Source organism: Phaenicophaeus curvirostris, chromosome 5 (genome assembly GCF_032191515.1).
Source record: "Phaenicophaeus curvirostris isolate KB17595 chromosome 5, BPBGC_Pcur_1.0, whole genome shotgun sequence".
In the NCBI taxonomy this organism is placed as follows: domain Eukaryota; kingdom Metazoa; phylum Chordata; class Aves; order Cuculiformes; family Cuculidae; genus Phaenicophaeus; species Phaenicophaeus curvirostris.
The window spans coordinates 15,429,298-15,442,478 of NC_091396.1; the positions used below are offsets into that span (position 1 = coordinate 15,429,298).

The 13,181-nt window shown below is 38.0% G+C and overlaps 1 protein-coding gene across 2 annotated transcripts in view; it reads right to left on the bottom strand.

The window, feature by feature from the left end:
* Window positions 1-1,118: 1,118 nt before the first annotated feature.
* The window catches only part of PIK3C2A (phosphatidylinositol-4-phosphate 3-kinase catalytic subunit type 2 alpha), a 54,579-nt gene continuing 42,516 nt past the window's right edge, over window positions 1,119-13,181 (bottom strand). For both annotated transcript variants that reach the window (XM_069857663.1, XM_069857664.1), the window contains exons 23-33: window positions 11,811-11,947; window positions 10,969-11,138; window positions 9,699-9,855; window positions 9,178-9,287; window positions 7,689-7,896; window positions 5,243-5,367; window positions 4,727-4,844; window positions 4,549-4,630; window positions 4,004-4,113; window positions 3,636-3,761; window positions 1,119-3,072 (exon numbers count right to left, since the gene is read on the bottom strand). In XM_069857663.1, coding sequence (XP_069713764.1) covers window positions 2,890-3,072; window positions 3,636-3,761; window positions 4,004-4,113; window positions 4,549-4,630; window positions 4,727-4,844; window positions 5,243-5,367; window positions 7,689-7,896; window positions 9,178-9,287; window positions 9,699-9,855; window positions 10,969-11,138; window positions 11,811-11,947 — 1,526 coding nt within the window. In that variant the 3' untranslated portion in view covers window positions 1,119-2,889. The remainder of the gene's footprint in view (window positions 3,073-3,635; window positions 3,762-4,003; window positions 4,114-4,548; window positions 4,631-4,726; window positions 4,845-5,242; window positions 5,368-7,688; window positions 7,897-9,177; window positions 9,288-9,698; window positions 9,856-10,968; window positions 11,139-11,810; window positions 11,948-13,181) is intronic.

Consider the following 13,181-nt stretch of genomic DNA (forward strand, 5'->3'; position numbering starts at 1 on the left):
TGTCACTGTCCTAACTGCCTGCCTTGCTGTCCCTCTGCCCTGTGTCAGAGGAATTGTTGTGGCCAATGGGACTTTTTGCGGATAGGAGAGTAACGGACAGGTGGAAGATGCAGGACAAGCAAGGCCCACTTAGAATCATAGAATCACTAGGTTGGAAAGGACCCACTGGATCATCAAGACAAACCATTCCTTTCAATCAGTAAACCATGCTCCTCAGCACCTCATCCACCCGTCTTTTAAACACCTCCAGGGAAGGTGACTCAACCACCTCCCTGGGCAGCCTGTTCCAGTGCCCAATCACCCTTTCCGTGAAAAATCTTTTCCTGATGTCAAGCCTGAACCTCCCCTGGTGGAACGTGAGGCCATTCCCTCTTGTCCTGTCCCCCATCACTTGGGAGAAGAGGTCAGCTCCCTCCTCTCCACACCCTCCTTTCAGGTAGTTATAGAGAGCAATGAGGTCTCCCCTCAGCCTCCTCTTCTCCAGGCTAAACAACCCCAGCTCCCTCAGCTGCTCCTTGTAAAGCCTTGTTCTCCAGCCCCCTCACCAGCTTCATTGCTCTTCTCTGGACTTGCTCTGGAGCCTCAACATCCTTCTTGTGGTGAGGGGCCCAGAACTGAACACAGTATTCAAGGAGCCGTCTCACCAGTGCCGAGTCCAGAGGGAGAATAACCTCCCTGGACCTGCTGGTCACGCCGTTTCTGATACAAGCCAAGATGCCATTGTCCTTCTTGGCCACCTGGGCACACTGCGGGTTCATGTTCAGTTGGCTGTGAACCAACACCCCCAGGTTACAGAAAAATCCATGAGCAGAAAAGGCTTCAGCCAGTGACTATTGTGAAAAGGAAGAGAAAGGCATAAAATGAGTTAAACTATGGAGAAGGTTAACGCAGAAGTTAGGACCAGTGCTAACAGTGATACTGTACTATACTTTTTTACTCCCAGAGTCCAGACAATTGTTAAAACGGCAAATCATTTTTTAAATTATTTTAGTTTATTTGTATTTTTGTGCTGTAAGACACTGTGCTTTAATAGCAAACTGCAAAAAAGGCAGTACATATTGCTTTCATTTTATTTCACAATGGAACGTTTCACAAAAACAGTAATCTACTTTCCTGTGTTTAAGTGACTTGTGATTCTAATGATGGAATGGAGTAAGTCTCAAAAGCATCAAGTGAGCAGGAAATAGATCTAGTTAGTTATATAGTTTATTATTTACAGGCTATATATTAAATGAGAAATACGCAGAAAATGCCTAGTAAAACTGGGATTTGTTAGTGCCCATTTCATCAACCCAGTTTCTAACATTCAGGATATTCTTAGCTTTTTAATTGTAGTAATTCTTACAAAATTGGACCGTGAATATTTTAGGCACCAGGAGATTCAAGTTTACTTCTCTCTTCGGTAGTGAAGGGAGACTGGACAGTAGCAAGGGAAGGAAAATATCAGATTATGAAATAGGTTTTTAGTGTTAGGTATATAAAAGGTTTTTCCCCATAATGTGTTTTCATTCATAGTTGCATATTTTACCTTTAAAATTTCATTCTAGTCACAGTCAGTGGTGACAGTCTGCCTTGCTTCAAGATTTAATACTAAAAGAAAGCGTGCAACTTGACTCTCTAGCTTTGTTTAGGCAGACCATGATCATCCTGAACACCAAACAAGGTGAACAAAAAGGCTACACCTGTAACACAGAACCACCTATTTAAGTAACCAGTGGTATTAACAGGAGATAGTAAGTTCCCTGGAATGAAGTATTTTTAGTGGAAGTAATTCTTATTGTGAGTGAGAACCAGGCTTTTTTTTAACAGTTCAAAGTGACGAAGTTCCTTTCTCAAAGCTCTGTTAATGCAACTAATTTCTGTCCTGCAAATCATCCAGCAGTTGTGCTTTTTAACTAGAGGCCAGCCTTTACCTGGAGGTACAGGTGCAAATGCCACTTTGGATTTACTTTTTGAGTCCTTTCTGCATTTAATCATTGCATTATTAAAAAGGTATAGAAATTAAGACATTTCAAAACACTGAGAAGCTGGGCACATTCCCTGTGCACCACATTCAGCCAGTCTTCATTCATTTTTTTGGAGATACTGGGTAAAAGATGGGGTAGAAAAAATTTATAAGTTGCACTAACTATGAAGGTCAGAACAAGTGATGTTATTTTTAAGAAACATCTCAGGAAGAGACTTCCAGTAGAACCTGCAAAGTCAAATACGAAAACATTTCCCCTTTTTAAGGAGCTGAAAGTTAACATGTATACATATTTAAATACTATAAATGAGGTAAATGAGAAGCATTGGAATTATAAGGCACCATTATTTACAACTTCCATTATTGGCACTCACTCCAATAAGTCTTAGAGAAGCATGAATCTGAGATTAAATGCAACGCTGAGGAATTGTTCCAGCCCTTCAAATCTTCATTTCTACAGGTGTGCGTGAAGCCACCACATTTTTACCCACTGCTGTCTTCTGTGATCTCTAGTTAGTAGTGGGAATGTAATCCTAAAATATGCCATTTCTTTGATGTTCTCCAGCACCATGTCATGTATGACAACATAGGTAACAAAAACCAAATATCCACAGGCCTGGTGATTAAGTTATGGTTTAACCAGCCAGCATAGTCAAACTGTTCATCTCACTTTCATGGATGATTTAAAAATCCCTTCCTTTACTCACAACTCAAACATGTATAATGATGCTTTGATAACATTGCATAAGCATAAACCAGGTTTTCTGGAAAACCTCCAAATTACGCTACATGAACATTGGTCCAACATATCAGTTGAAATGCAGAGTCTCTTAAAGATGTAAAAGTTATCTTCAAGTAGGAAGATCCACAAAATAAGTGAATACAGTTGTTCTGGTCTTACTCAGGTGTAGACAGAAATGGGTTCACAGATAGGGTACAGCAGTTAGTCGATACCAGTTAACAGTCTCCTTGCTCAAGTTGAAGTCCTTCAGTGAAAGCGTAATTCCACCCAAGAAAAAGTTCTCACGTAATGATTCTGCACTGAGCACACTTAACTGAAGTTCTCTCTGTTTCAAAGTCTCCACGCTATATCCACTGTATACAAGCTAGAAGATAAGAAGTCAAGAATTTTTAGGTTATCCAAATGAAATTACACAGATTGCCCTTTCGTCTAAGTGGCTAACCACTGACAGATGCCTTAACTGCACATAACCATTCAGTGTATCTGTTTCTCAGAGGACAGGCTGAAGTACCTCCATATTGTATTTTGTGCTCCCACAAAAGTTAAGTGTTTAAAAGGACCAGTGTTTTTAGATGGAAGTACTGTTTACACGCCAAGACTTCCTAATTCATTCTTCTGCACATTATGAATCAAAGCTATGGCAGGGGAATCCTTAGTTTTAAGATTTCTTTCCTTTTCCCCATCATTACTCGGAGTCAGTTTGAGAATTTCTCCTTACTTGCAACAGGACATTTATTCACTCAGTTGCTTTAGGGTTTTGCGGTTGATTTGTGTTTTTTTTTTTTTTTAAACAGGGCACAAAGTTTTTCAAGAAGTTCCTTTTCTGTTTATATATCTTTGCAGATTTTTTAGACAATATTTTAACTACTGCTTAGAATAAGAGACAATAGCAAACAATAGGGAGTTACTACACAGATTTTAACTTGCCATTTCATTGAAAGTTGGATTTCTTGTCTTCCGGGAGATTTTGGTTTTGCGTTTGGATGTTTTGTGTGTATCAGGAAGTAAGTATGTTTTTACATAGGGATTTGGATCTGCACCATCTTCTGTAACCTACAATGCAAAACCAAGATGAGTTAAAAAACAGGTTAATGCATACCTTTTTTAATTTATATTTTCAAGCATCTAGACTTTGCAATCAAAGCTAAACAAAAGCAGTAGTTAAATAAGTTGGCAGTTGGAAAATTTGAAGGAAGAGAGATAGATTAACGTAGGAATGGTGGAACTACGTCAAGAGGGTAATTGATAAAATAGAAACAGATTTTCTATTAGTGAGCTTAGTATGTCTTACTTACCAGGTCTTTAATGTGCATCACCATGATAAATAGAGTGCTATTTCTGTATGATATAGATAGCTTCACTTCTCCTCCCACTTTGCCTGAGGCAGGGCTTGAGGGACTTGTATCTGAAAAAAATATACTATTATTTCCTCTGTAATATCTGTATGTTTTTCTCAGTACTACACTGATTTATTATGTAAAGGGAATAATACAAGCTTCAGACCAAGTTCAGTTTCTGAGTTTATTTCTGGTTCCCCAATAAAAGGGCAAGGCCATACTTTTAAAAGATTTTTGTATTATCTTGTAAAAGCCAGCCTGGAGGTTTAAAGCAAACTCTCAAATTATTTAGTCCAGCAGTATGTAAGCCTAAGTGATCACATACTATTTTTTTGTATGGTTTTAATTCCTTGAAACTGTATGCAGGCATATTTGGAAAAGTAGTGATGCAAAGTTTTCAATGAGGGAAAACAACACTTAATAAAAAAAATATTAAAATCGCATTGTAATAGTGCTATAGTATTGTCATCCAATTTATAAACACCCCTAAAACCACCACCTACCTGTAGGTCTTGCTATTCCATCTATTCCTTCCACTTTGTCATCACGAAGTAATGGATGGAAAAAAGTATAAACAAGATCACACTAAATTTGGAAGAAACGTTACAAATTAGTTTAATTGTTAGCAAGCATCAATATCTGTAAACTTGCATTGGATTTGCTTAAGTTACTTGAACTCACTTCTGCCACCTCTGAAGAGCTGTTCATCAGACTCTGTATGTAGCTATTGAGCTCCACTTTTCTTTTAGCTGCTACATCTTTTATATGTGTTCTTCCCAGAACCATCTTGTTAGGAAAGCTACAAGGGGAGAACAAGAGAGTTTTCTACTAATTTCTCTATAAATAAGTACAGTTAGATTTCATTATCATTTCCATGCTGCTGACATCATAGAAAGGTGAGGAAACGTTTATAGGTAACCGCTGCATCTGGTACAACATAGAATCATAGAATCACCAGGTTGGAAGAGACCCACCAGATCGAGTCCAACCATTCCTATCAAACACTAGACTAAAGACTCAGTTGCTCCTCTGGTTCTCCTCCTTAAAACTCAAGAGACCAGTTTCCTCCCTTAATTGCCAACTTTGAGGTCTAGTTTGCCCCTCAGCAGTTTTGTCTCCATTTCAAGCCATTTCTTCCTCTACCCAGCTGGGAGCAGTTTTCTTGCTTCCATTATAATAAGTGAGTTTGGAACATACCCTGGGAGCTTCCAGAGAGGAAAGAGAATGCCAAGTTTGTTGTGGAGCTCCTGGAACTCATCAAATGTTCGGAAGACAAATGTTGGCTCAACTTGCCCTTCTCTCAAAACTCTCACTACATATATCTGTCCAAAACAAAAAAAAAACCAAAGATAAAAGTAGTAACAATACTATAGAACTGACTTCACAATACACTTTGCTTAACAATTAACTTTTTCCGCTATAGTAAGCCTTCTCCTGCATACATATCTCAGTTTATAGCATTTATACTGTAAACAGCATTTGCAGTTTATAGCACAATGTAACATCCAATCTTTCCATAAGCTAGATCCACATCTGACAGTGTGATAAAAGTAGTTAAGGCTAAGCTGTCCACATTCTCCCTTTTAAGCCTCGTTGTAAGTTCATGCCACATAGGTGTACAAAATTTTAACACATCAGTGCAGAATTATATCTAGACATGTATCTGTGGGGCCAGAACAACCACAAAATTTTTCAGGCGTGGGCTATGGAGGAAACTAATGCATACTTTTCCAATCTAATTCTCTAAAGATTCTAGAGGATTCTACTTTTAAAATGATAATTTGGTGGGCAGGTACAAGTACACTGCATTATACAAAAGGAATTTTAAAAAAATTATTTTTTAAAAATCCCAGGATGTAGTTATTCGTATTAATATGAAAGGGAAATGAAAATTCAATTCTGTGGACTAATTTTTATGGGCTGAATCATTAAGTGTGTATTTAAAACCACGTAACTGGGCAGAGGTTTAAAATATCTAGCCAGAAGGAGGCTACACCATCTTAGCAGTTCCCTGAAACATAAAAGGCTGTTTTGGCTTAGGCAAGGCACACTCAAATACACTTAAAATATAGTGATTCAGTACAAAGCTTTTCTTCACTTGTAGCATTATTCAGCTTTGTTCTACCTTCCCCATCTGGTGTCTTACTAGACTAAGACATACACAGCAAATACAACTTGGAAAGAGATGTACATTTGCATATATCAATATAGCTCACTCTTTAAACAACTTGAGGAAAATGTAACTTGAGCTGACTATTCTAGGCCCAAGAGCAGTAGAGAAGTACAAAATAAACTGAAGATGGTTTCACATCTGTGTAGGAATACAAGTATTAATACAAGTCAAGTGTAATCCAAGTCTATCAAAATCACAAGGGCAAACTGTGATGCTTGCCTGCCTCTTAAGACTGACAAAGAAAGCAGGTGTATTAACACAGGAAACTACGCTTTTACTTAGGAGGAGCAAATACAATTTTAATGGAAGCCATTTTACAGAAGGCGGCTACATTAGCCCTTAAGTATGACTCAAACACCATCTTTTAAAATCATGTCCACCAACACTACTTCTGTCCTTTCTGCTTCCTTCTAGATCCTTTTCAAGAAGTGTCTTAATTTTGAAGAATGTTATTGGATGCTAAGAATACCAATCTATACCCTAGCACCCCTGTGAGTGGTTTACCCTGGTCAGCAGCTAAGCGCCCCCACAGCTGCTTGTTCACTCCCACCCCCTCACCAGTGGGACAGGAGACAGAATAAGAACAAAAGTGAGAAGACCCGTGGGCTGAGATGAAGACAGTCCTTGGGAGGGGAGGTGACGCAAAGCAACCTCTCACCGCCTCCCACAAGCAGACCTGTGCCCAGCCAGTCCCCAGGCAATGGCCACCTTCGAAGAAAACACTCGCCTGTCCCCTGCTTTTTTCCTCTACCCTCAGCTTTTATTCCTAAGGATGGCATTATGTGCTATAGAGTATCTCTTCAGCCAGTATGAGTCAGCTGTCCCTGCCCTGTCCCTGCTCACCCACAGCCTACTTGCTGCAGGGGGGGCAGGGGCAAACTGGAAGAAAGAGAGAAAGTCCCAATGCTCTACAAGCACTGCTCAGCAACAGCCAAACCAATTGTGTGTTATCAACAGCTTTAGTTAAACATCCAAAAGACAGCGCTGCGTGGGTTGCTATGAAGAAAGATAACGCCATCCCAGCTGGAGCCAATACAACTCCATTCTCCAGGAAGCAAGCAAGCCAGCCCGTTCCCAGCAAGATCTACATTTCAGTTATGGGCTTTTTGTTTTACTTTCAAATCATCCACAGTGAGGCTCAGTCTTGGTGTCAATATTGGTGTAGGCTTCTAGGCTCCCACTACAGTCAATACAGCTGGAATTCAGAGGACTCTTCAGATCATCCCAAATATGACATCAGTGCCTAACTGAACGAGTTAGTATCTGTAACTGTATTTACTAAATCTTTGTCCAGAAAAGAAATCTAGTTATCTACCTCAAAGACTACTGCTTAAGGCTAAACAAGGCACCTTTCCCCTGGGCTCATTCTCTATGGTTAAGTCCTGAATTTATGGCAAGAAGGAGAATGTATCATTTTGGAAGAAAATGCACAGTATCTTCACTAAGTGGAAAAAGATTCCACATACTTACATAGTGTTTATCTGGGTTATATCTCTTCTGATATGTAAACACAGACACTTGTTTGATTCGGCCATCTTGTTTAAGAGAGTATGTTTTAGCAGAAAATGAGAGGATGGGTTCATCATTAGAAGGCAGACCTGAGAAACGCAGCTGAGCCAAATTGTGAATGAAGAAATTAAACTTTGTGGCAACACTTCCCAAACTGGATTCAATCAACCTAAAAAAAAAAGAAAAAAATAAATCAAAAACCACAAAAGTGTCAATGAATCAGACATAAGCCTAAGGAAAAAAATTCTTACAGGCAAAGAAACAGTTTTTAGATTAAGTGAGATCAATGGGCTATATAAATAGCATCATATCAGCATTTAATAGAAGATTCAGCACCCAGACTTCGGAATAGCTTGTTAGCCAAGAAGCAACGGCTTTCCAGACTTGGTAATAAAAAAAAAAAAACCCAAACCCAAAAAAACTGGAGTACTGCATCCAGCTCTGTAATCCTCAGTACAGGAAAAACATGGACCTGTTAGAGTGGGTCCAAAGGAGGGCTACAAAGATGAAAGGGTTGGAATGCATCTTCTATGAATAAAGGCTGAGAGAGTTGGGGTTGTCCAGCCTGGGGAAGAGAAGGCTCCAGGAAGACCTTATTGCAGCATTTCAATATTTAGAAGGGGCTTATAAAAAAAGATGGGGACAGACTTTTTAGCAGGGCCTATTGCAATAGGACAAGGGCTAATGATTTAAACTAACAGAAAGTAGATTCAGGCTAGATATAAAGAAGAAATCTTTATGATGAGGATGGCAAAACGCTGGAACAGACTGCCCAGAGAGGTGCCAGATGCTTCATCCCTGAAAAGATTCAAGGTCAGGTTGGATGGGGCTCTGAGCAACCTGCACTAATTGAAAGTGTTCCTGTTCACTGTGGGGGGCTGGACTAGATGACCTTTAAAGGTGCTTTCCAACTCAAACTATCCTATGACTCTGAACTGCATGCATAGTACTGCAATTTCCCCCATATATTTAGAAGTGAGTACAATAACACATTTTGTAACACAGCAACAACTCAGTTACACTATACACCTACCCCCACTTGCCACACTGAAGCATCATCTCTCCCTCCCTAGTGCGCAAAAGCACTTCTTGAAAGAAAGAACTTTACAATGCATTACAAGGTTTCCATTATATACACTACTATTAAGCAATTTAGGTTGTATTCAAAATGCAAGTGTCAGGCAGTTATCTACCCTGGGTTACAAACAATTTTATTTTTTGTTCAATGTTACTCTTAAAGGCAAAGTATTTTGGCACAAGCATTAATCTTACATGAAACTGATCTTATTTATGTAGTTCACCGGTTAACGGATATTTTAGGATTGTACACTGTAACTATTCTACAGATATGTTTGCCAACATCTTTGGTACGTTTTTTTTTTTTACAGTAAAAAGCTCCCATTAAGAGGACAATGCTAGGAGATATTTTAGTGTTCACTTATCCAGTAACCTTGTAAAGAAAATGGTAGCTTCTGCATCCGTTGTTTGGGGCTGGAGGGCATCCTGGACATACTTCAGATCCTGAATCCCACTTAGTTCTGGTAACCCAGAAGAAAGCATCTGCAAGAAATTACAACTTACAGGTTTAAGGCAATAAAACAAATACAATTTTACACTGAAATGATTAAAACTTAGACCCTCAGATTCATTTGAAGCTGCACTAAACTGCTAAATATTAACAGCAATAAAATATTACTTATAATCGGCAGTTACCATTTCCGCTGAATTAAAAGTGGTTAAAAACACTTTGCAGTGTAATTTATGGTATCATCTTATAAATTTTTCAGGAAACACAGGCAGTAAAAGAAGCTTAAAAAAATTCCTACTACAATCTTCCTAAAAAGAACATCTGATGTTTCTGGCTCTTAAAACCACGCATTAAGAGTTTCTGCAGCATAAAAAGCAGAGCACTTACTACAATCCAACATGACAGACCTATTAACTTCCAATTTCATTTAATAAAATTATTACCAAGGAAAGTAGGTTAAGGAAGAGGCTTGCATGTTTTCTTATCAAATTGTATGCTTGACAGCAGAGATCCACAAACAACTGAAAGCGAATAGTGGGTTTTTCACCTCCATTAATGACATAAGCCATATCTGATGTTAGCACAAAAGGAGCTCGATCCCTGTTCAAGAAGAAAAAAATTCATATGTTAGTTATAAGGGCTATTTGCTTTGTCACGTGCTTTCTCCTCTATCTCCACCCCAATGTAATGATCTTAAGTAATCCAGTAATGCCATTTTACTTTCTGGGTTGGGTTCAGCTGCTGCTTACTGCTATTCTCAGATTCCCAGAACACTCACACAGTACTGGACCTACAGCAGATCTCCTGGAGCAACACTTGGAGGCCAGGTTACCTTACAATATCTTCCATCCTTCATTTCTGGATGCCATAATGCACTAAACCAGATATAACGACTACATTATCACCTGATTAAAACAAGTCCTCTATCCTGGATATAGACTGTCTTCCCCTATGCAGTGGAGTAGCAAATACAAACTTGCTGTTCACTCTTTTTTATAATGTTGGCATTCACTGCTGGTTTTATGAGCCAGAGTCTGTTCTCACTTGTTTCACACTCAAGATATTCAGACGACAAAGATTCTGGCACTCAATGTCTCACTCAGTGATAAAGTTTACCTAAAAAGCATGTGCTGCATAACTGCATGAATACAGCTGAAAAGGTGAAACCACAGTATGGTTTTACCTAATATTCCTGGAAAAGTATGACACTAAGCCTTGTGTAAGATGTAAGGCTTCCAAATATCAATAAAAAGTTACATTAAACTTTTCCTGTACCAAAATAATTGGCTTTCACAGCTATTGTAAAGAAATTCCCTTTGAGATTTGCCAAGAGTGTGTAGCACAAAGCTCCCAAGGAATGAATGCAGTTTGGAAGCACTGAAGCTAAATTATGCTTAGGAGACCAAATTCCTCATTTCAATCTACAAGTGACCAGAACAGTAATTTTATTTGAAAGCTATGCCAATGTGCCTTGACTTAAAACAGCTCTAGAGATCCGAATACAGAAATAGAAAGCTGGAGCGTTTTAAAAATTAATTCCATACAGGTAAGGTTGAAAGCATTCTGGGAACTCTGTGGTTAAATTGTAAGACACTGGCTTCAGAATGAGAATAGCAGATAAGAGGAATTTAAAAGTTGGTTTAGAATTATAATGCTTACAAAAAGATACAAAAAATCATTTAATTCTCTACATTACTTAGCTACAGAAAATACCTTTTAAAGCTACCAAACATTTGAGCATGACCCAAAAATTTTCCAAAGTCAATGTGAAACATATGTCCTGTGTTTCGAAGCATTATGTTATCATTGTGACGGTCACAAATTCCCAACACATAAGTAGCTACGCAGCATCCTGCACAGGAGTAAATGAAATTTTCTGAAGCCTGGGAGGGCAAAAGAAAAAAATGAATTGAGATCAAATACCACTGGGAAAAGAGCGTTTGTACGTTCAACAGTCAATCTTGACACATGTAAAGTCCAAGCCAGACAAAATAGGCCCCAAAATTTGCTTTTTTCCATAAGTGTTCTTCAAACAGATAGTGTTGAAAAAATCTTTAGCTATTACGCCTTCTAGCAAAAACAGTTTTGTTTTTTAAATAAGTGAAAGAGAAAACAGGAGTTGAAAACAAATCACAAAAAGAAATAAATGTCTTAGCAGAGAAAAGAGAAGTGTATAAGACTTCTTTTTCCAATGTATTGTCACAACACTTTAGCCAAACCAAAACGTTTTATTTTTTGAATCCCATGTGTTTGTATGAGGCCACTGCTCCTAAACCACCATTAAGAATAGCCACCATTCCTCCCTATCTTAAACTTAAGTACAATTTTTTTCTCTCTATCCAATAAAAATTCCTCATGCAAATCCATAGAATCCATCTGGCTCAGTTTTAGTTATATAAGTGATTTTAATTTTCTCTTTTTCAAACATAGGAAAAAAAGTTTCCTAAAGATAGAAAAATATTTCAATGGAAGAACTGGAATGTCATTCTTTCAGAAGATGGTATTTATCCCTTTTACAAGGCCTCCAAAAAAAGAACAACACTGAAAAAATTTACCTTTTCATATTCCTCCTCCGTAGGATTATATTTTCGCAGCCATTCTGCCAGAGGCTTGTCTTTAAAAGAACCTGTCACTCCATATTCCACTTGAATTTTCCTAAGAGTATCTGAAGCAGGAACAAGCTCTACCATGCCTTTATATAAAACGTAAGAAAGCATATTGAATCATCTCCTTAGAGTTATACTGCATTTTCATTATTCAGTAGAAACTTTGACAATGATGGATTTTATAATCTTAGATTAGTTTCTTTCAAAACTCAGCTAGGTGTAAAAATCGTGCTATTATCTAGTAAGCATTTCTGCAGACTATATTACAAAGCATTATGAAATGCATGTAGCAATCCAAGTTAGGCTTACTTTGCTACAATTAATTACAATTGCCAGAATGCACATGCAAATTACACTTTGAATAATTACTTTCTACTACCTAAACTAGTCCTGGTCTATAAATAATAACCACAAAATATTTTCATCCTGACATATCTCATACACTGACGCTCAAGTAATCTGGTAATGCTAACTGCTGTCAAGACTTGAAAGAGATCAGATTGTTCCTCCAAAAATAGGGCAGTGGCCTTGCATATGGCCTTATTTTAGAGATATTTACTAAAAATATTTGTATAGCTAAAGCCTAAAAGGAGAACATACCTTTGATAAACAGAATTACTCCTGTCTTGGCAAGAACTACTAAATGCAAATCTGTACTTCACAACCATTTTTCCTTTGCACTTTAATCCTTCAAATACTTCAGGAATAGCAATATTAGCGGCAACACAAAAGAACATTACATGCTATACAATCTAGTCATCATTCAAAGCAGGAAGAAAAGCCACCTGTTTCTCTAAAAAGCAAGTCTTAATGAAACAGAAGCTTTTTGTTTTGCTAACCTAGATTTCCAGCATTTCCAGGTACTTAAAGAGTTTTCACCACTGTTCTAGCATCTCACTGAATATTTAAGTTACTGCTCATCATCTTAAAAATCTCATGGTTCCTATTGCCTAGCTGTAGAGAGCTAATAAAAACTAGCAAAAGGCATGTTCAAGGTGCATTTACACTCAAGAGTTCTGTGACTTCGTTTCAAACCTAAAAGACAGCCCCATATTGTCAAGGAACTTTTACCAGCGTATGACACTAATTCTGGGGGACACTGTGTGTGTAAAGTGTTGTGGTTTGAATTTTCCTTTATTTTGCACATTTCAGTGCATGAATGGTACTCCCTGACTCAACTGCAGCAGGTACCAAACACTTCAGAATTTCAGTTTTGACTTGAAAATTTACTTTCATGGTAACTAAACTTTCAAAATCAGTATTGCTCAGTCACCATTGTTTGCTTGTGTTGCAGTAAGGGCATCAAGAGAAATGTTAGCT